This window comes from Rhodnius prolixus, unplaced genomic scaffold (genome assembly GCF_049639745.1).
Source record: "Rhodnius prolixus isolate KJV_2025 unplaced genomic scaffold, Rpr scaffold_6, whole genome shotgun sequence".
NCBI lineage: Eukaryota > Metazoa > Arthropoda > Insecta > Hemiptera > Reduviidae > Rhodnius > Rhodnius prolixus.
The window spans coordinates 28964905-28989620 of NW_027411634.1; the positions used below are offsets into that span (position 1 = coordinate 28964905).

The 24716-nt window shown below is 32.1% G+C and overlaps 1 protein-coding gene across 10 annotated transcripts in view; it reads left to right on the plus strand.

The window, feature by feature from the left end:
- LOC141460285 (uncharacterized) overlaps nt 1-24716 on the plus strand; it is a 55060-nt gene that overhangs the window by 17073 nt on the left and 13271 nt on the right. For 7 of the 10 annotated variants that reach the window (XM_074140142.1, XM_074140143.1, XM_074140145.1 and 4 more), the window contains 3 exons: nt 3102-3173; nt 4937-5059; nt 23112-23382. In XM_074140142.1, the coding sequence (XP_073996243.1) occupies nt 5051-5059; nt 23112-23382 (280 nt within the window). In that variant the 5' untranslated portion in view covers nt 3102-3173; nt 4937-5050. Of the gene's footprint in view, nt 1-3101; nt 3174-4936; nt 5060-6444; nt 6737-23111; nt 23383-24716 lie in introns of those variants that run through there. The other 3 variants (XM_074140148.1, XM_074140150.1, XM_074140141.1) reach the window with 2 other exon arrangements.

Genomic DNA, 24716 nt, shown 5'->3' on the forward strand with positions numbered 1-24716 from the left:
CTTGCAATGAAGATTAGGTAGGATATTGAATTTAGAATATTAGATTAACTTAAGCTGCATAAGTGAAAAAATATGAACTGATAAATGAAAATGAAAAATAAAAAAACTCCCACACTAGAAATAATATTATATGTTTTGCTAGAATATTTACACTTAGTGTATGTAGTTGGTATCGACCTGAGAGGAAGGTCTCTGACCGAGTATGAGTCTCCAAACGAACTACTTGTTTGCCCATCCGCAGAGTGCTATGTAGGTACTTCATCCAACTATTGCTTTGCCATTATGTGTTATTGTTAGGCGACGCCCCAGAATGAAGTTCAGATTGTATATTATACCACATTGTTGGATAAATGAGTGGTTCATATTTCAGAATAAATCCAATTATCATGGCTGTTTGTAATTAGTTTCTACGTTGTAAACGTGCAAATTTTCGACATTCAGTTTACACCGTAAATATGCGTTTTATTTGAATCCAAAAAAGTGTGTTTTACAAATTTGCTAGTGGTATGTATTCGTTTAGCGTACCTCAAAAATAACTAAATTGCAAAAAAAGAAAAATGTTCATATCCCGAATTGGTGCCACCTTCGTCTACACACATCGCTTTAGACTGCTTGAAAAATTAATGATTTGTAGTTCGAACGATTTCTTCACCTGCTTATTGTTATCATTCCACTTTTTCAGACTAGAGTTGATTCCAGACTATCACTCATTTTTAGCAGGGAACAGTTTTATCATATGTATTCATAAAATTTAAAATTGGCAGGAGATTAACTGTCCATTTTGAAAGTAGCTAATGGAGAGGTGTTAGAATTAAATGAAAAAATAGCAGTTCTCAGAAAAGGCCAAAAATGTCGGAAGGGCTAGATATTTTAAGCTTTACAGAGTAAGATGCCTCATGTAGCTTTACCATTTAACAAAACCAACCCCTAATACAGTCCGTATAGAAACAAAACTTTGTTAATTAGTTATAGTCTATTAAATTTAGTCTTATCAATTTTATATAAAATCTCTCTCTCTCTCTCTCTCCTCTCTCGTTTTTTATGTACATATAAATTAAAAGTTGCCAGTATATCGTGTATGTGCTTGTGTTAGTTTTGGAAAAGAAATATCTCAAAATGAATACTTGTAGGTATAGCTCAAACATGATGTGTTTATCAGTAGCGGGTATAACTTATTCAATATATCAATGTCATGTACAGGGTGGTTTATAAAGACAGTGAAAACTCTTAGCGACTTGTTAGGAAATACATTTTATGCAAAAATATTATATAAACATAAATCTTATTTATATTCAACTGCAGAACTGCAACGGAATAAATTTTTTATTTTGAAATTGTTAGGATTTCTTTTTACAAAAAAAAGTATTTACTGACCTAACCTAATTGAGGAAGGGCGTAATACGATATTTTTTCTATTCTGCTTTTCTCAAGTTAAGCGAATCTTATTTTTCACTCAATAAGAATTTCGCTTTTAAGGAAGATATTTAATACTTCTAGTTTAGGGGCGATTAAAAATGTTTTCTTAAACTACATCTTGACATAAAAAAAAAAAACTTATGGGAACAGGTCAATATAATGCATCTGATAATAAAACTTATTGTGCATTAGACAGACAATTGGAAATGTTTACGGTGCTGTGTGGGACGATATGAGGAATTCTCGGTTTTTCTTATTCCACCATCATATTGCAATATCGATTTAGTCAGCTTAGGTTCGTATAAATTTAATATACGGAATACTTACAGAATTATTATCCTGGAATATGCCGACATAAACAGATTCGCCTCAAGTAAGAATAATTAAGAGTAGGTGACTAACTATTTGGTAGAATCATTAGATTGAAGAAATAAGTCAGTTTATAACAAAAGGATAGGAAAACGATTCGCTGCTCAGTGATTAGTATAGAGATCCAGGGTTCGAATCCATCTTGCAGGTTCTTAATTCCTCCCCCCCCCCCTTCCCAGTCTTAAGGGTTAGACTTATAAGTCTAACCAAACATACAGAACTGGAAAGATGATCGATTTTGTGGGTGCTTTAACAATTCATTGAGACGCTATGGCATAGGCTGATTGGCCAACCCCGAGGGAATCTATTCTAAACTTACTCCAATTTTTTGATTAGGTAATTATATTTAGAATGCAGGCAACAGATAAATTCATGTGTCTAAGCTCTTGTACAATTGACCTTTGTTGTAGGAGATTTAAGCTACTTAATCTTGTCTTAGAGCTGGAATTTTTGAAGTTATTTTTATAATTTGCGTTACATTTACATTATTTAGCATTGTTAGAAAAATATTTTTTTCATTTATGAATATATATGCAAGTATCATAATATATATCAGATATATAATATATATCTATATGCTCATTATTTTTAGAATACGCTGTTAATTTTGTTTTTATCTTCATTCATTTAATTAAGCTGGTGCTGTAATTATAGGGTAGAAGCAAGCTTAACGAAGCTAATTATCGTTTTAAAAGTAGCGAAGTTAAATACATATTTTTTGGGTTTCGTTGAAAAGTTTATTTTGTTGTCTAGTAATTTCTTTCTACCATAAGCTTGAGAAAATCTTGTTAAAATTAGAAAAATGAATCTAACATGTATCAGATGTTCTGAATGGAATGGTATGGTATGGATTCCTATTCCAAATTTAAATTGATCTTGTATTATTTGAGCATTAGCGTTGTAGATTCTATCCTATATTTTTTTTTTCTTTTTAAGCTAAAATGTACTTACTGCTGTAAGAGAAAACCTTACGGTACTGTCATATTTTATGTATTTTGATAGAATGCACATGTTAGGGATGGGAATGAGTGGTTGTACAGCCATGTGAGGGATCTTTCTTAAAAAAGAATCTCCAATTTCCATGATTTTTCGATTCATGCTCCCTGTCTGGAAACTATGGTAATGCTAGGAATTATTGGAATTGATTTATTAGACTGAAGGTGTTACTAAAAATCAGTAGCTTGTCTTCAGAGAGTTTTAGTATGATAAATTAGGTTTCCTAATCTCTCAGGTTGTAGGTTATATCTAGCCAATCTCAACAAATATACCATTTTTATATTGGTTTTTAAATAATTATTTAATATGCGTTTTACTAGGATGACCGGGGATGTCTTGGATCCGCTAAACGGGACAGTTTAATTCTCTGTTCCTAGCTTTAAAAGTCCCAGGTAAGTCTCAGTTCTGAATCAAATGTCTCTGATTTTATGTTTTGTTTTTTTTTGTTTTAAGCGAATCGTTTATTTATCAACTTACGCATGTTTATGGTATCTCTGACAGGTTTTGGACTTTTATCCATCAACTAATCATTGATAGATCCAATTGGTTTTAGAGAATTTGATTTCAACTATGTTACCGCCCTACATAACACTTGTTCAAATTCTCTTTACCAATAAGTTAGCTGATGAGCTGCAGACATGCGTTCAGTCAATTACTTACGATTTTTGTTAAAAGCTTTGTTATACAGATTAATAATCTTTTTTTAAAAATAGTAATTAAAAACAGTAATCAGTTTTGCATTAACCCAAATATAAGTAATTTGTAGTGCATTATTAATTAGCCAGTATTACATTAGTCATCTGCAATATGACACAGCTAATTAGATTTTAATTTCGCTCAGTTGCTAGCGAAATAGTTTCACTACGTGAAGCAGTTAACATTAAAACAATATTCGATATTCACCATTGTTGACAAATGTTTAATAATGCTCCTACATTTAGCCGTTCTACTTCTTGTGTAGGAAGCAATTAACTTCTTCTGTAGTCCATAGAATGGTTAATGGTTTCCGAAGAGAGCGATGTAAAAAGGAATGCCTTACAAAGTTTCTACTATTTGCTGGTTCTTTTTAAAAACCATTTTTCTCTTAAATGTTTTCACCACTAGGGAACTGACGTAGATTTTACTAACCACTTTTTTTAAAGTCGGTTAATTTATTGGCAATTCAGAAAAGAAAAATCGTAGAAAGATCAAATCTTGAAAATTCTCTTAGGCACCGCATGCGGAAGTTACAATTAAGTTATTGATTTACCTCCTAAGGACAATTACTTTATTTTTTGGGGGGTTTTCTACAAATAGTACGTTAACTGGTATGAAATCAATAGTATTTAAATATGGAATCAAAATGCCAAATTTGAAGACAATCATTTTTCCCTTAACTGTATCAATTGTTGGTCTTTCTTTTTTGAGTAGTCTTTTAGATAGTAATATTTCTACTTAAACATCTCCAATTTTTTTTAGAACCCTATTCCAGGAAAATTCTTTGGTGTGGCTTGCTTGTGGGTAGGTGGAGTTAGTGTTCTCTCTCTCTAGGACCATTTTAATATATTAGATTCCAGTTTCAAGAACCTGTGTTAAGCTGCGGTTGGCTCGCAGCGACTTATCGTACGTTTTGTCTTAAGCGATAGTTGTATCAAGTTGAAAACCGTACCACACACCTACCTTGACGAATAAGGAAGGATTGGATAGCGAAATTGAATCGAGGAGACCGATTTTTTTGGTCCAACAAGACGGAGTATGGAAACCCAGCTGCGTTTTGACGTTCCGTCTTTTGCTCAGTTATCAATCTTTTCCCATTATTATTATTATTATTACGTCACTATCCTGGAGCTTTCATGTATTTTCTTTTTGTTTGTATTTGAATTGTTTACATTTTTTATTTATCAAAATTATTTTTAATATCACTGTCCTGCCACAGTGCACGCCAAACCATTCTTGGTTTCAAGTTTTCTGAGTTTGCGGCCGGTGAAAAAGAGGAGTATTATAATAGGAATTAAAAAAATAAATAAAAATAATAATCACCTTGTATTTGAGGAATTAATTTAAAATTAAAGAAGAGTAATTCATCCGCAAATAAAAAAACGAACGAAATATATACATCTTTTAAAAACTTTATGCAAAAAATATATGATGAAAGTAAAAAATTCTACTGTTTCAGGGAGCGGAGAAGAAATATATAAGCCAACCTGTGGTATTTGGAGGTATAAATTTCTAAGCGACGAAGTGCTGTCGAGGAAACCTAAAGAAACAAGCGAAGATGAAATTAAAATAGATGAAATTGGTGAGTAGTAAGTAAAGTGATCGCCTGCTATTCAGGCGGGATTGAACTTCCAACAACCATTAGGTTTCATGGAAGCACATACTTTAATATTAATATTTTTTCTAACAAACAATAAGTAACTACATTCGGATATCTCCAACTTCCAAATCAATGCTTCATAACCAACCACAGCATCAACATTTTCCCCGTGAGATAGTGGTATTTGTGAATAATTTATGATCTTTGATTTTGGCGATAATCCCCGCATCCTGGAGGATGATATCAAGACAATTCTACTATAAATTTATTTATTTGTTAGCTCAATTTGTTTGGTATAGATGTTAGAAACTATCACTTGGGAATACGAACAAATCTGAAAGTTTATTGTCATGAGAAAATTGCATTTGTCACATTTATGAGATCGACAAACGACTGTGACTGTTCCGATTAATTATGTATTTTTTTAGAAGGGTAGTTTTAAACCTGCTATTTTTTTTTTTGTTCTGAAATGGTGTCTGTCTAAAAATAATTAAACATCTTAACACACAGTATCACTTTTGTTATAAAATAGATTTTAGGAAAATAACGAGGTACTTGGGAATGGAATGATAATGGGGGAGAAACGTGACGGACTCAGAATTCATTTCTCATTTCTTGCAAAAATTGTTGTTCTAATTGACATTATACATGTCAGAAATCAGTACTAATTCGAAATGACACTTTTGAGATGTTTTATACCCCAAAATCATCGCTCAGATGTATTTTTAAACCAAGTAAATTTAGTTTAATTTAAAATTCAAATTATCAGAATAGGTCTGGTATATACCAGTTTATGCGAAGAGGTATTCCCAGAACATTGTTCTTGCACAATACATTCGATCCAGCTTTAAATTATCATTAAGTCGATTTGTCATTATAAGGAAATTAGCCGTGATTGATATAGTAAGAGGTATTAATATTTGTTAATTCTAATTGATTATGATTATTTAACATTTATCAGAAAGATTTAGGCCATGCACGTGGCTGTGCCCTGTCTGTTTTCCTGGTGCCCTGCATAAAATTTAGGCCATGCACGTGGCTGTGCTCTGCCTGTTTTCCTGGTGGCCCTGTATATATGTACATAGAGAACATTTTCTAAAAACTCTTATTCCAACGCAGAATATTTCAAAGCGTGAAATTCCGAGGAAACCTCTGTTTCGATTTAACACGATCGAAATTCTTCCCAATAAAAAAAGATTAAGAAAAGAAATAAATAAAAACAATAACAGAAACCTTAGTCCCTTAACTTAATATGCGAAGGTACAATTTCCCTACATCTGCAACAGATGGTGTTGGGGGCGTTGCTGCCATCCGATAGCTGGTTGGAGGAGGTTGGCGCGCTCTCATCTCTCAGCCAGTGTTCGCCACTAGCAAGGTTGTAAACACTAAACAGTCTCTTAACTGATGTGGTGTTGATAACAATCACTATACCAATCGTCATTGATAGTCGCATGGCGAAACTATTCGCCGAAATAGTTGTGCGACATTTATTGTGCCATGTGTAAAATTCGAGAAGAGAGAGGTTTCGGTGTTGTGCATGCGAGACATTTACATCTTTAAATAAAACTATTAATTATAATAATTTTATTTTTTAATATTTACAATAAATTAACATAAAAAAAAATGGATACCAACAAGAATCAAAAACCAGATACCGAAGTGAGTGGCCAATATTAAAATATCTGTGTACTTGTAAAATTAAAAACCATTTTAAACGTTACGATGGTTTTCACAGTACCTGCTAATTAGTATAATCGGCGTTGTTATCTGAATTATTTTAAATGACAATAGATTTTCACGATTTTTAGAGCTTATGGTTTTGTTTATTTCTATTTGCATGATTTATCTCTATTTGAAGCAATCCAAAGTTTACTCGCTTTATCTTTATAATGTAATTATCTTCCCAGACAATTGGGTTTTAAAATTATTACCTAAATACAAACAACGTACGTGCACATAATTTCTTACAAAATTTTGAATTTTCGCATTTTATTAGTTTTTCTTAGTCCTTGGAAAAGCAATTATTGCAATTCTGTAGATTTTAGATTTAGAGTTTTTACTTGAAATACTCGATTGCAGCTACCTTCAGTTTGAAAAAGTGAAATTTAGAAAAATTTCTGTTGTACTTTATGTGAAAATTCTTGCTTAAAAAAAAACCCTTAAGTTCAAACTATATTTCGAACGGGAACTATCTAACAGTTAACGAGAATCGTAAACAATTAACTCGTTAACTGCTCCTGTGTTATTTCTGTTTAAACATTTACTCTTTTACTCACATGAATTTGAAGTATTTTTCTAGGAGAAGCTAAGTTTTTTTCTCTCAGTATTCTATGATTTTCTTCCGCCATTAAGTTATTTATTTAATTGATTAAAAAATCAATTAAGTGATTAAGGTAGTATGTATGTAACTTTTTCCAAGGAAAATGAATTGCAATGAGAAGGTAGGCTTTATTACTAAAGGATGCAATGTCTCCATCAACGTATATCTAATCTCGAGAGATTTAAACGATTCCGTTTTAGTAAAAAACCACTTGTTCAAAGTTGAACGTCTCTAAGCTTTCTTTCTATTCCATCTGGTCCCATCGCTTTAGTAAGCTATTCTTTTCATGAAAATTGATTCAGAAACTACTTGCTATTCTCAAAATTCTTATTTATTTTATCTGTCATAGCATGTGAATAAAGGTATGTCGGACTTCTCTCTAAAATACTATTACAGCGAAATGTACTGTTTTACACCTACTAAATAATATTAGTGCCCATTAAGGGAATTATCGGTGTTTTGGCTGGAAGTGTGGAACTCTTAATTTTCTTCTGACCAATTCCCGAACATTTGATTTTTTAAAATTGCCAATTTTTTTAACGGCCAACCGCCGACCATGTGTCGTAGACAGAGGCGCATAGTTAACAACCTTTACTGTAAATTTGTTTTAATTGTCACATTAAATAATATCCAATTCCCAGACCGGGAATCGAACCTAATATAGTTCTGAGAAGAGGAAAGATGTTTCTCTTTAAATTGGGTAATACTCAAATTAATAACTAATTTTAAGTGAAACTATGTAGCAGTTAACTAATATTTAGTAAAAATTCTTACTTGTAAATTTGAAGGGTACCTTAGAACTTAGAAAAAGTCTTGTTAAGTATTCTAAGCATTAACATTCTAAACATTTTTAAAAAACAACATTTATATAATATAATAACATTTGTATTAAAAAATGTCTTTTAAGAGACTTACGGATTGGTAAATAAACTTAGTTTATTTTTTCTGTAAAATTAGAAAAGAATAACTGTGTGATAATTAGCCCAAAACCGACTGGGCCCAAGCTGGTCTGCTTTAATACAAAAATAAATATCTATTCTTTATTGTGTAGCCTACCCGCAGTTCTTCTTGTCAGAGTAGCTCTCTAATTAGCCAGCAGAATTCTGTCTATTTTAATTATTTAAAATAAATTTAATTATTATAAAAACCTTGTAATCTCAAAATATTTAGATCGAATTGTTTACTTTAAATTTTAAATTATGTTCACAATAATTTCAGTTATTGCTGGCACTTAATGCCCTGTAGCCCAAAAATTGCCATGCACTCGTAGCAAATTGAAATTTTATATTCCCTAGATTAAAATATCTACATAAAAATGACGCTGTCGGTGATTAGCATTTAGTTAGGTAAATAGTTTAAGAAATTTGAGAAAGAGCGAATTGATAATAAAATCAAGCCATTTTTCGAAATGAAATCGTTTCAGAAGAGTAGGACCTAATATAGTTCTGAGAAGAGGAAAGATGTTTCTCTTTAAATTGGGTAATACTCAAATTAATAACTAATTTTAAGTGAAACTATGTAGCAGTTAACTAATATTTAGTTGATAGATTTCAGACAAATTTTGTACAAATTCAGACAGTTGAACTTAAAAGAAGTACAAATTTTCTGCTTTCTAGACTTTTCGTTTTTGAGAAATCCTATTACACACACAAACACATATACAGACCAAGCACTATGTTGTTTTCGAGTTCTCGGCGCTCTAAAATGTGTGCTTCCGGCGAAAAGTGAGCTTTAAAAGTTGCGCACGATTACAGTACTTTTTTTTTTTTACTAGAAGTGAGAAAAAATAAAATTATTGAAAGATATATTGGCCGAGAATGTTGCGGCCACTGTGGGAGTTCATCACTCCGGAATCAGGTTACAGCTGGGTTTTGTGTTAGAGGTTGAATCATTAATTCGGTGTAGAGAATTTGTCTTCCATTATGTTTCTGTCGTACACTATTCAGTGTGAAGAAAACGAGTACTATGCATCAAAACTTGTCCTTCCAATTCCTTTATCTACCGCTCCTTAATCTCTCTCTCTGTTTCAATGATTTGTAATCACGATCACATGTCAAAGATCCACCTACGTCCGCTTTCAGTGGCTATTAACCCAGCATGTCAAGGCATTCAGAAGAGATTCACACAGCTCTTGTGGTACTGAGTTCTCACCTTTATTCACAAGAGTATTTTGACTTTTCAAGAAATATTTTAACCTTAATTTAATCTTTTTGCTTCTCTTTAACAGACATCAGCGTTCTTATTTTAAAAATAACTTGAATTTTATAGTGGAAATATGATATAATAAAAGCAGCTATTTTAAAACCGTATTAAAATACTTTATTATTAAAAGCAAAGATCTCTCTTTGTGTTTAAACTGTTGTTAATTTGCTAAAGAATGTGAAACTTGTCAGACAATATCTTTATGCTTAAGATGAAAGCCGTGTTTAATTTTATCCGAAATCTAAATTATTTAAATACTTCAAACCCCTTGATCTGTAATACCAGTGCTCTTTCTGAGTTAACAGAATTACTCGACAATGAAAGTCATACAAACATTTCAAATTTCTATCTTTTGTTGTTCTTAGGATTTTATTTTAAGGATCATTTATTTCACTGCAGAGAAACTCGAAGGCCGCGGTAAATCTTCTGTGGCTCATATCTCTCCAAACTGCTCCTAAGATTAGCTGTAGAATCGATAAGTACAGTATTTGAGAGCAAACAGGAATACCAACTTACCTGTCCTCACTTCCAGAAATGACTTAATCGAATTTTCCTGGAAAACGTTCAAATAAATGTTCTAGACCAGTGGTGGGCAAACTTTTTTAATGGGGGGCCACAAAGTTTAAGAAATTCTAGAGGAGGGCCAGAATTATAGAAAAAATGCATTTTGTGTTAAAGCTTTTAATCATAATATTATAAAAACATTACAGCATTACACACTTGTGTAACTACGCGGCTAGTTTAGCTTCACCTATAGGTTATGCATCTATTATTCTACTAAGTAGAATCTACTTTATACTTCTCGACCGTCAAAACGTAATTATAGCGGGCCATATACTATCCATGTCGATGGACCCTCGGCGGGCCGGATTAAATACTTTCGCGGGCCGGAGTTGGCCCGCGGGCCGTACTTTGCCCATCACTGTTCTAGACCATCATGAATACAATTCCGTATTCTATGCTTAAAGAGTGGTCTTAGTTTGTGTGGACTCAGAAGGAGATCTATTGCAAAATGCGTTTTAACAGAAAAATATTACTAATAAAAGTGGATTGTTGTAGTAAGTGGGTTCATTGAGATTGCCGTATCACAGAGAATTGAGTAATTCTCAAGAAAATGGCAAATCAAAACCTAAAGTGAAGCCCCACCCTTTACGATTTCGATTCAAAACCAAAAAAATAACGTAAAGTTGCGGCCTATGCTGATAAGACAACCTATCCATAAGGAAAATGAAAAATATATAATAATTTCTAAAACCAATTTTTCATATTGAGAGGTTCAACATTATTTAATAATTCTACAAAGAAGCTGAGATATTATTGCGAATTGTAACAGATTTACATTACATACAAACCAGTAATCAGAAATAGCAACTTCTTTTCATAGTTGCTTTTAACACATAACTGGTAAGTGCTGAAAGGGACAGTTGTAGGTCAGCAGTCACAAGTTTGAAAGTGTTTCCTTCCCAGAACATAACTTTGGCAATTAAAGTTTCTTGCCAATCGATAAATAATATTACTTTGCTTGACTTTAGCGTGAAGAAGGGACAATCTTTTTTCAAAGAAATGAAAATAATTTTTTAAATTGAGATTAGAAAGTCATCATTGTTGACTAGAAAATCATTAATTAATCCAACTGATCCAATTGTTCCATCTTTGTTAATGAATTTTTCTTTAAACAATTTCTATAAAGAAAAGATATCTCTAATAATTGCAACGTTCATTAAGTAAAATGGCTGTTCCACACATATTTAATTTCTATTAATACAAAAAGAGGTTGTATTTCCATTAATTTCTGTAAATTAATTAATTTTTTTTTTTTTTTTTTTTTGGCGCATCAACAGCTGAGGTCATTAGCGCCCGGAGCTTTTTCCAGTGCACTGCCAGCCTCCGGACAGTGTTCTCTCGTTACAGACAACACTGTCCATCACCGGACAGTGAGCTGTAAGAAGCTCCTAGGAAGAGAAAATCTAAGGGTCAGCTGCTGGATTCGAACCCGGGACCTCCGCGTGGGAGTCCAGTATGCTAACCTCATAGCTAATCCCTTCCCTAATAATATTTAATTTTGTTAATTTTTCGAAAACCATTGCTGATGAATTAATTATTCTTATTTCGTTAACTATTCGTTTAAAAGAATAAAACTTAATTTTGAAATTTTTGTCCAAAAATAATGGGGAAGCTTTATTTCAAGTGTCTTACTAGATTATTCAGTGTTTTTCTTTACTAACATTATTTAGAATTGAATTTGTTGCTAAAATGCAGATTTCGATGAAAATCTCTTGATCAGAAGTTTCCATCGCTTACCGTTTACTAAAATTTCATATACTTGCCAAAATTTTTGGAGTTCATTTGATGGAGATTATCGTGTTCCTTTCATTGTCACTACTGAATTGGAGATAATTAACATTAAGTAAAATTCAATGTTTGAAAAAATGTTTTAGAACATTAGAATGATAAAGTCATGAGCATTCTTTTTTCTTAAAACATAAATCCTCTTTGTCCATTTGTAGATTTTTTATCCCAATTTTGGTTTGTTACTTTCTCTAACTATAAGAGGGGATCTTGCCATTTTCCTCATCGAGTTTCCACCACAAAAATCCGTCTAAGATTTTTAGGAAATGGTCTCACTCTTTTGTGTGTGCGTGCGTATGTTTGTGGGGGTGAACATTAGGTCTCGAAAACGAAAACTCACAGGAAGCTTGGAACTTTATAAATTTTGATTATAAAATTCCATAACCAGAATACAAATTTACTGAATGGATTTTTTAAGTTTCGGAGCTTTTTTGAAAAGAAAATAAAAGCATAATTTGGTTTTCTCTCAAAATATGTTAAGATCAATATCTTTTAAAAAAATATTTTTTTCAAAGAAAATTCGTTTTAGGGTTTTGAGAAGAAGGTTGGAAATAGGTACCATTTTTGTATAGTGTGCAGTTTTACAATCGAGATAGTAGAAGAGTTGATTGTACGAGTATCTAATAAAGTGAACCACACCACAATTTCATTAGTAAAAAAACGTGTAAGATTCAATTTTTTTCTCCCTATCCTATGAATTTGCTCTCCAATTATTTGAATGGCGATTTGATAAATCTAAGTTGTATCGTTTGCTAAATTTTACGAATGAATGCGGTTATTATTGAATAGTAATTATTTTAAATATTGGTAACCTAAGAGTGTGAGGTGAATCCTTCGTCTTAGAAAGATTAGTACTTAGAGCTGGTTGTAGGAGCTCCCCTTAAAACAGCTCTGCATATTGAAGGACTAGCCACTTGAATTTCCTTATTGTCCTGTCTATTCAGTAATAGAAGTGGGAAATAAGGAAAAAAAAAATTACAGGAGAAACCACTTCATTTCAACGATGTCTTCCAGTATTAAAGTCAAATATATACTTCTTACATGAAAATGAAATGAGTGCTTCTGACGAAAACTAATATAAAAGAAATATTTTATTGAATTAATATTGTTACATTTCCATTTGCCATCTTAATTTTCTGCTTTATTCCAACAGTTTCCTTCCTCAGATTTAAAGCGGTTTGCTACCTGCCTAACATTTAATAAACTTGATTTCCTGTTAAAGGAAATGAAACTCCAGAGAGCTAGTCAGATTGCTAAGCACCATCGTTGGTATCTTTCTTCATTCTGAATAGAGTTGTAAGAAATTTAACTGTATAAAATCTTAAGTTTATCAGAATAAAAACGCCATTATCCATTCTTTTAAAAGAGTTACATTGAAATGGTATTGATTTTTCACAAATTTTGAAACTACTTTTCTTTTGTTTTCTTTTATCAAGCAAAACTGCTGTACTTTTATTCGTGTACATCATTACATGACACTTTATAACGGCTGATCTCCACCTCTCCCCTAGGGAGAGAAGAATTTTCATGCGTAAGTGTTTCAATTAAAATTTATAGATCTACAAAAATGCAATGAAGCGATTTTTTGTATTTTAAAAAAAGAAATATCTTCAAGCAAATTATTGTTCCGATTGGCACATTTTGTTTCGAGATTCTTCTCGTTTCATTTCATATTGTAAGAATTGTAACAGCAATGATGTTGTCAGCAGACACCCTTTATTTGTCCAGTGATTCTGCAATTCTTTTATTCTCCAAATTAGTAATTGCACCATGTTGTTTCTTTTCGCTGGCTTTAGAACTACAGAACTATGTTGAGCACCTGTAAAAAATGGTCCTATTTGTTTAAATTATATCCAGATTTAAAATACTCTTGTCTGGACTCTTAGAACTTATAGTCTGGTGAGCGCTGAAAAAAAAAGTGCTAAGAATAGGTTGTTCTTATCATTTCGGTTTTCATGGACAGAGTGATCGTTTAACATTTCAATAGATTTTTACAAAAAGGACGGAATGGGTGAAGAATTGAGGGTTTTGGCTTGTGATTAGGTTAGCTCGGTTGTTGTAAACGTACCTAGAGGACTATTCTAGTTCGAATATATCGGATGAGTGCAAAACCGAGTCAAGCATGTTATATATTTTAGGACAAACTAATCTTATTGCTAACCATTGTATTGTTCATTGTTTTTAATGACTGATTAATTGATCCAAAAGGCAGAAAGATTATTGGAAATTACAGTAATTATAATTTATTTTTGCCAAACCTCAGCCTAGATCATTTTCAGAACTTATGATATTGACAATTATAATATTTTTTACATTGTAAAGTTGGTTTGTAAATGTACTTTCCTGTTTATGGCCATTCTGAGTACATAAGACAGAAAATTCACCAGCCTTACATATAACAATGTAAAAAAAAATATTGATAATTGACAATAGCAAAAGCCCTGAAGATGACCTAGTCTTTACGCTGAAAGTTTGGCGAAAATGAAAAGTAATGACTGAAATAGGCTATATTCTATCTTCCTTATTGCTAGCTACAGTTTGTTAATTGTTGCCAAAGAAAAGTGAAAAGTTCAGTTGACCAAGTTAAACAATAATTCGTACATGTTGACAGTACTGGGAAATGAGAGCTCTCATTTAAACTTACAGAATACAATTTAGTTATAAAATACTTTATACTAGCAATCGAGGGTAGGAATTATCTAAAGAAATTATGGCCAGCAAAATAGTTAAAACGCATCAAATATTTAATCGCTGCCAAATATACTAAATATAATGTTCAAACACAATAGAATGCTGACACATACTGTCGGTCGGTAGTCCATATTGTAGCCCGGGATTGTCGCGCTACAGCATCCTAGTTCTCTATTTCTATAAATGTTCCTATTATGTACACTCCATTTACATAACGACAGGTTATTTTCATGTTTTACTGGGCCCTTCTTTCTCTAAACTCGCTAATGCTCTAGTTGTAACTATACAGGTTCAACTACAATTTTTGTTTCTTTTATATATATTTTTTTTTTTCATTAAAACATTAATAATAAGAACAGTTGAAAGATGTTTACAAGAGGTGTACCGTAACATTTTAATATTCATTGCCAAATTACTGACTAAGATTTATTTTCTAATTTCCTAACCTTTTACTAGTGCTTAATTGGGAAATAATTGGAGACTTCGTTTATTTAATAAATTTTTATTAAAAAATTTTGTGCAAAAAAAACCCAAAAAATTATTTATTCGTCACTTTCAAAGAATCGACTACACTTGTCATAAAGCCGCCCATTTCATTAGAGAGAAGCATACCGATTTTTCCCCCAGAACTGCCTTAAGGAGCATTTTCCTTGGAAAACGTTTCAAATAACAGGTATCTACAAGAATGTATTGAGCATACGACGATGATAATCATGGGAGCCCTTTTAGAGAAAATACTAACAACGTGTAAAATCATTTCTAAAAAAGTGCCACTTCTGATTGGCTGGGTTCCATGAAGGTACCGATTTAAAAGTTCAAATTGCAACTTTCAATGATTTTCCATTTAAGAGTTATGCTCTTCAGATTCTCAGACCAATTGGTAAAAACAACTTTTTTGGATTACAAAAGGGATATTTCCGTTAAAAGTTCAAAATCGAAGCAAGATCGTAATAGAAATAGAAATAGAAATAGAAAAGAAATTTATTATTCTGGGACAATTGTCCCCTAAGAATAAATACAGGTACAAATAGAGGCCTTCATAGTTTGGCCTGTGATTATAGAGAAATTAAATAAATAAATAAATATTTACAAAAGTGAAAATATAATAAGTGAAAATGAAAGTAAAAATAAAATAATAAAACAGCAGAAATTAAGGAAATAAATTAAAACAATTAGAATTTCGGAGGAAGCTGAATAGAAAGGAGATAACTGAATAGACGGGATTTAAAGATGGATAGGGTAGGAGCATGGCGGACAGATGAAGGCAAGGAGTTCCATAGAGAGGTAGCACGTATGAGGAAGGACTTGTCAAAGGATGAGGTACGGTGAGAGGGAATTTAAAGATCAGATGAGCGAGATCTAGTGTTACGGGAATGGATGGAGGATTTAAACTTAAGGAGTTGAAAAATATAGGAAGGCCTTTGAGACTGGATGACTTGAAAAAGGAAAGAAGCCAAAAAATATTGGCGGCGATAGACAGGATAAAGCCACTTCAACTCATCGTAGCAGTGCGAAATGCGAGAGTCTCTGGAAATGCTGAAAATAAATCTTATGAAGCAGTTCATGAGGCGCTTAAGCTTAGCTTCAATATCACCAGATAGACCGCCATACACTAAGAAACGTGGAATAAGAAACGTAGAATACATTCTCGTAGAGTAAGAAAAAGTAAAATAATAATAAATAAATGCAAACATAATTGGCTGTTCTAGTAATTTACTTATTAGGATTCGATAATATGTTACAACACCTGTTATCTATACTATGTATCCGTATCCAACTTTAAAATTTTATAATAAACTCAACGCTTCTTCTAAAAGAGATTTGTTTCTCCATATTCCAAGCTCATGCTAACCCTCTAATTGATTGATGTTCTCTTTTCAAACTCTTCCCAGAGATTCACGACGAAAATCATGGCGTCCACAGCACTGCTATCTTAAAACTGTCCATCAATATTCACCAGTGGATCACAGTACTATTCAAAGACAATCAATTTAATTAAGTATTTACTCATAAAGATTGTATTTACTTGTTTTATTCGGTACAGTTGTAAATTTCAAAAAAATACAATAGAAAATCGAAACAAAACAACGCTGCTAAAGAAACTTTTGTGGTAATACTAACATTTAATTTCCATATGAAATGATGGAAAATTGTTTTATATAAAAATGCAGATGAGATTATTTTTAGTTATTATTTTGTTAAACAATATTTTGGTCAATTTAATACTAGGTTATAGATAGTATTTATGGTTTCATTTCATCATTTTTCTTCGGAAAACATCTTGTGTATAGATTTACAAATTGCAATTAATAGTCCAGTGTGAATATTCATTTTCACTTACCTCCATTCTCATGGTTGTAATTTGTAAATTTGTTTCTTTGAACTTCAATTTTATTTTTCTACATACTTCTTACAGTGAAACTATTTCTAGCTATAACTTCTTTTTTTATACTCGTACTGTCCTGGTATGACAATCTAACCGTATCTTGGCTCTTTCATATTTTATGTTCTATGTGGGAACACAATAGGTCTATTGATCGCATTGCTTTAAAGCCCATCCTCGTATAGATAAAAACTATTTCAGCATATTCAAAGTTAAGTAATTTCAAAGATAATAAGTGTTTTTTAAAACTTTTATTGTTTCAAAAATCTTTATTTTATTATTGGTCTCTAATTAACAATGAAGTTTCGGTCGTATGCCGAGCATTTTAAAATTATGTAATAAAATACATATATAATATTAATTTTAATTTTTAATCTACAAAGTTCCAATCTGCGAAGATAATATGATTTCGTGACCTCAGATAATCACATAATATCACATTGAATATAGATAATTAAAAAAAATCATCTAATTGCAAAAACAGTGATAAGAGAAGGTGGAATGAGTGTTGCACTAGATTTTCTCTTTCTCTCAAATTGGTCCTTTATTTATTACTGGACCTAGTAGCCTCACTAATAACACCCGTTCTCTATCATATAGTGATGGAAATCAAACAGTGTGGGATTAATATTCGAGTGTGAAATTGTATTTAAAATTTAAAATGATGTAACAATCGTTACTTCGCCCTAACTTTATATCAGGACGGCGATAATTTATTCCGTTGAATATTTCCAGTTATATTTCCATTTCAGAGTTTCTTGCCCAGTTGGTTCCATTATCCTAAAAAGCAGTACCGCCCACCAATCTCTACGCATTAAATTGGAAATAATAAAGTATTAAATTATATTCTACGCAGATATCTCTTTGCCATCTCATTCAGCTTTACCTTGTCCTTTGTATTCAGCCTACCGCAGGACAGTAAAAATAATGTACGACTGTACATTTAATTTATTTTATAATTTTACGATATCTTATTTTTACAAGCTCTCTTTAAATTTTACTCTGTAGTAAACAATGTTTTTAAAGAAATATTTGAGATTTAAAGAGTTCTCTAACCATATTTATCTACTTTTAACGTTCTTCTGCTGCACAGAATTTATTGTGATTGTAATAAATCTTCAAAATTCCATTTTCAACCTAGTAATTATGTTGTGCCATATATTTGTACTACATTTTCAATTTGCATCACAAATTTACATTAACTAATTATTGCTGTTTAAAACTTCTGCAAAGGGGACTCGTAGTGTCTGTCTGCATCTGACTTCAATAGGGTAGGGATTAGCTTATTGGTTCGTCCATTTGATCTTAGCTTAAGTCCTTTTCTCTCAGCTCATAGTCACCGACGGACAAGTTTGTCTGTTACGAGGGAACATTGCTTAGAGGCCGGCATTACGTTAGTTGGCTCTGTGCCCCAGTAAAAATCTTTAATGTTGATGCATCATAAAATTAAAAATAATAATAAAGCCGTACATCTAAAATACGAATTACGCCGCTAGCGGAGGAAAAAAAAAATTTTTTTTTAAGGAAAAAATATATTAATTCTGGATTAAGCCGATTAATGAACTTATGGATAATATTTTTATGAATAATATTGCACTAAGTAAATACAATTAACAAAAGGAACATCGAAGGAATCATCACCCAGTGGTGTAACGCCGAGGAAATCACGTGGCATAGCATAGCTTCAATTCAATCACCAATAGGATTGTTTGTAAGGGACAAAACACGGTAATTTGTATTGCGCTTAGGAGAAATCTTTGATGAATGGTATTTTTAGATTACTGTGAATAGTCACCTTTAGATAAATAATAATTATTGTTGCATTCGTTGTTCTCAGAAGAAATTCAGTTCAGTTCAGTTTCTAGAGTGCGTTGTAAATCAGTTATCAGTTTTGATAGTCATGCTATTAGTGGCTATTGAGTCTATTGTGCGTGCATTCCAAGTCAGTCTTTTCTCAATATAGAGCCGAAGGAATCATACGAGTAAGGAAGTGCAGTCAGTCATATGTAAGGGTATAGGAAGGCTAACGACATTTCTAACGGTGATCGTTATGTTGTGGCATTTATGAATATTACCTTTGATTCTCCATTTGATTTAACATAGATCTGACCTAATCGATAGTTGGACGTAAAGCCCGCTTGTAAAAATAGGCTTAACTTAAAATGTGAATTTGGAAGGTTAGAGTTTTAGTAATCGGAAGAAGAGAAAGAATTGTCAGTGTTACAACATATTTTTGTAAGAAGAATATAAATTGTTTTAAGTTAACTTGAAAGTCGTCTAAGTTTCAACAATTTTTCTGTTTTACAATGCTGGAAGTTTTATAAAGATGGATAAAAAATAATTTAGATATTATTTTGGATCGGATGTGGGAGTATTAATATCACAACTGGGGAATATTATACAGTGAACAAATACTAATTATATCAACAATATCTTGGCCAAATATAAAGTCCAGTAGTTGGTGTAGTGGGCTAACTGAGAATTATAGACCAGAAATAAGTTACACGCTTGTCTGGACAGAAAAGTAAACAAAAAGAACAAAAAGTAAACGATAATTGTATGTTTTATTTAAACATGGATGTAAACAATCTGGAGTATTTTTTGTTCTTTAACCCTTAAGACACTGACCAGCATATGGACAGTTTGTCTTTACAATTATTGAACATGTCCTGTAGTAAATAGACAAACAATCAGATATTAATATTATCGACGAAATATTTATAGAAAATATATTTATTTCTACTTGTTTGTACTATTATTCTTTTAAATTTGTTTAGAAAAAAATCAAGAACGTCTTTTTAACGGCTTCCTTTTACATAAACAATAACGTCATACGAATAATTTTAGCTCTCTCTTATGTGAGCTGTTTTGTGTTTCCTTCCGCTATTTACACACACACACCCACAATTTGACTATTGTGAACTTTATTTAGTATCGACGATACTAAACCTGATTCTGTTGAAATTACAACCGAAGATTCTATCCATAAAATATTCTATTCTAATTTTATTACTGGTCACAGAATTCATTTCGCAACGTTTAAGATTGATTGATTAAATATTCTCTAGAAATTGATGAATTATTTTAGAAGTAGCGTTGTAATAATGCGCGAAATAACAGCGGTGGTTAGAGTTTTAGTCAGACAGATGCTGTTTTGCAGGGTACTCAACGCTGACATCCCCATTACAAGAACTGGATAGATAGTCTTCATTTCTCTTTTGAATTTAAGCAAAACATAGACATCTATTTCTCTTGTAAAGCAGTTTAATAAATCTTCTGTCTCTATCTTGCTTCTGCCATTAAAGTACATTAAAAGCATAACTAGAGTACCAAGTTGAAATGAAATACAACTTAAATGATTCACCTTTATCTATTCACGAGTTAGCTCCAAAGAAATTCTTCAATTATGGAATACTAACTGTTAATAATGCATCAGTTTTATTTGTTTTTTTTCCCCTACAAAATTGGAAGGTATCCGTTGCATTAGATTTGATGAATTGTTTGATTCTTATCTCTTTAGAAGCACCTCTCAAAAATTCCTTACTTAATCAAATTTCTGGGAAAAAATTTCTAGTAAAAGTTGTTGTTATATGTGTTGTTAATCACTACACAAATTTTAAATAAAATTGTAGAAGCTATTTGCGAGAAAATCTTACGGAAAATTCTATTCTGTTTCTAATTTTTATCAGAATTGAAAATTCAGTTTCAATTATACTGTATCAGAATTATACTGGTTTCGAGCTAGCATAATAAATATTAATGGTGTTTTAAGAAAAATCCTCTAACCACTCCCTTTATTAAAAAGGGACCATATTGTAGTTAAACAAATTAATTGACAATTTTCATTTCCGTAGGTTTCCATTATAAAAAATAATCTTAAATTGAACATTCATCTTTGTGCTATGGTTTATCACATTTAGGCAGGTATAATGTCAACTAGTCAACAGAAGTGTAGCATTTTATCAATATCATTGACATGCATTCTCTAGTTGCCAACCACCTGCATGTGATAAGAAGTTTTCTTTCCGGGTAGCTGTAACCTGACATCAGCACATTGTTTTGATCTGACCTATAAGAATTTTATGTTTAGTTCTTTTGTAATTTAATTTCGGAGGGTTATTTATTGCAAAATGAGTTTTCTACAGAAAGCTAATTTGAGAACAATACACGGTTTGGTATCCTTTACACTGCCGGCCAATGGACATCGTTTTCTCGTTACAAACACCGTCCATTACTGAACAGTGAGCTCTAAGAAGCTCCTAGGAAGAGAAAATTTAAGGGCCAGCAGCTGGATTCGAACCCGTGATCTGCGCGTTAGAATTCAGTATTTTCTCTAACCACTCAGTTAATCCCTCCCTCCTCCATTATTTGAAGCAAAAAAAAACTAGTAGAAAGTTCCGCTTAGAAAAACAAGAATTACTTTACGCTCTTGTCACACAAATAATTATTAATTATATCTCCTCTAGCAACTGTGTTTCAAAATTTATATTCATATATTAAATTTGTACGATTATTTAAGCTCTTTGTGAGTTTCAGTTCGCAAATTTATTTTTTGAATTCGTGAAGAATGTTATCAATAGAGGTGGTGTCGTCTAATTTATCAAGTTGAAAAGATGATTTGTAATCCTTTTGAAGATTGATTGACAGATCAATACTCTACTTTCGTGATTAATGTATCAAGTCGGCTTTGAATAGTCCATTTCCCTTAACCAAATTATTTCTCCATCGCCACCTATATTCATTCTGTCCTTGAAAAGTCTAATCTAAAATTGATCAGTTGTATAAATTAATGTATTTGCTAGTCCAAACAGTTTATTAAGGAATGAATCGATTAGTATTAGAAATGGTAAATATTAAGATTAAGATTACCACGAAAGTCTGTAACTGATACACAACCTCTACCACCACTACAATACTTCACAATAAGCTATTTTGGTAAAGCTCTTGAGTGTTGGCATTGGATTCCACTATTCTTATATCTGTAGAAGGTCATTCATTTGTGATGATTGTCTGTTAATGAATTTAAAATTTTCTTCTTTGGTTAATATAAATCTTCCTTGCTGAGACAAGAGGGCGCATTGTGGTAGTGCCAAATTTTCAGCATCTAGTTCTTTTACTAAAATTGTTTGTTGTTAAGGGAGAGTTTTTATGCTGCCAGAAGTCGATAAAAGGATAGACTAATCTACATTTATTAGAATAATTGCATAGACAAGAATCCTGTGATCATGAGTTTGTTCTTCTTGGTCATGTTGAGATTAATGATTAGTTTTTCTTTTTGTAAAAAAAAAATCGGGGCGGAGTTGATGTAGTGGTTATGAAGCGGGGATTTGTAAGTGAGAGATCCCCAGTTCGAATCCCAGGAGGAACGATTTTTTATTTAATTATAAAAATTGTTATAGTAACGTAGTATGTGACCCTCGTCCATAACACCTAATTGGTAGTCAAGCTCCACCTGCAAAAATGGTTATACTTTATTTTTGAAGCGAATGCGAAGTAACAAAATAAGGAAAACAAAAAAACAGGCTAAATTAGGATAAATACATTTTTAAAAGAATATTTTTAATGTTTTAAACTGTGGCCCTCCCAGAAATGTATTTAAATTTGTTAGTTATATTCTTGCAGCAACTCTCTTGAACCAAACAAAAGTTTGACACAAATAAAAAATAATACTAATAAGAAATGTGAAAGTGCAAATACCTGCATAACAGTTGAGTCATGCTAGGCTACTATAGCCGATGAGCCTACAATAATACGAGTAAAAACAAAGCTATGTTGGACTTTAGTGTCTTCCAGCGCGGCCTCAAACATGTAACGTGTGATGTATTTATCATTCCAGTCCTGCATTCAGTTCCTGATACTTTTGTTTGGAATTGAATTATTGCTATTCAATTAGCTCCTAAATGTAACTTCGGTGGATCGACGAGGAGATAGTATTTTAAAGCAAATTAGAACATTCAGAAACCCTCTAAATTATATTTTTACAAGAAATATTCTAAGATATCCTGATTTAATATGATTTTTTTGCCATAATTAATTAAATTAATTTTTTTTTGCTCTAATTAATACAAAATAAAATATTTTTATTTCAGGCGGAGACTGCCAGCACCGCAGCGATGGCAATGAAAGCAAAAAATCTACTGTTCGAAAGGCGGATACTGTTTCTGTGTACGTGCATTGTAGGCGCGTCTTGTTTGGTGTGGTGTATCGCGGTGAACACAAACGGTTGGTTTACTGTGGCCGCACCCGACCAACAGGTTGGCATATTCATCAATGAAACTCAAAGATACTTCCTGCATAGTAAGTCCGGCCTGTTCCGGATATGCAGGACGGCTAAGAGAAATGCCACCTCAAGAGCGATCCGTAAGTTTAGTTAATATATTATTTTATTGTGTTCATTAGTAGCTATGTTGCTTTTAATGATCAGGTTTTTCTCCCGTAAGGCAATGGCTTAAAAACTTTTATTTTTGTCGCCTATCTCCTTGTTCATAATAAATTGTCGCACCCTCTTGCAAGTTGCCTGATAATCGCAGAATTTTCCGTTTCATATGTACAACTATCCAAAACATATCATAAATACCTTATTTTTCATTCTAGGGCTTCAGAATTTTCTCTATCAACAGTTTTTGTTTTGTGTTTCCATTAACGAGTTGTACTGCAAAACGAACGTAATAGATATAATGAGTCCTACACTCATGAAATGCTCTCATCTAGTTGTTGGAACCAGTGGGAGACGGTAATCCGGGATCACCATTCAATATTTCCCAACAATGCCCTCCAAGATAATTTGATGAAGAATCCTTCAATTTAAAAGAAACTAGAAGGATACTAGATAAGGTATATTACCCTCCAATATACCAGGGAGGAATCATCTCAGGAAGGGCATGATCAATCCTCGACACCATCTTCCTCCACCGACCCAATTAGTGAATAGTTACTCCTTTATTACGCTTTTAATGATGTCAGGAAGTCAACTCGAAAAGAGGTAAGAAATGAAAGTTATGCCAAAAGCTGCTATTTCCTTGCTTTGGAAATTAAAACGTTTTTTCTGTTTAGTAAATTATTTTAAAAAATTGTCATCAAAAAGTGGCACATCGGTTTCAGAACTCTGGTATATAGATTAAACAATTGAAAATTCATAAATAAAATTTAAAGAAAAAATACTAGTTCGAACCAAAATAAGGATGGTCTCTGCCATTTGTGGGGTGTGTGATCTTAAATCAATTATTTTGCTCTAATTCCACGTTTAATGAAAACCTCCCAACCACAAGTACCATTTCATTTTTATATGAGGTTTTTAGAAAATGACTGCTATTGATTCTCTCATCTTATTTATTTTATACTTGGCTATTTCTATATCATCTTTCATTTGAAATGTTTGTGTGAGACCTTTTAGCCCATGATCTGATGTTAAAAATAAGTCAAACCTAAAATCTTGCCTGTATTCAGCAGACCTGGATTGTAATCCTTATTTTCTAAACATCCAATTTATTGTAAATATTCTTCTCTTTGCCATCAATAATTCGGAGGTTGGAGCATTAAAACCTACTTAAGTTGTTTTCATATTTTGAAGAATGCATGTGATCAGTTCTAATTTTATTAAATATATTGCTTTGCATCCAATTGATCGCTTCAGTTACCCTGTTATGAAGAGAGTAATTAAAGCTTCCTTTGGTAGAGCAGGAATGTACACGCAT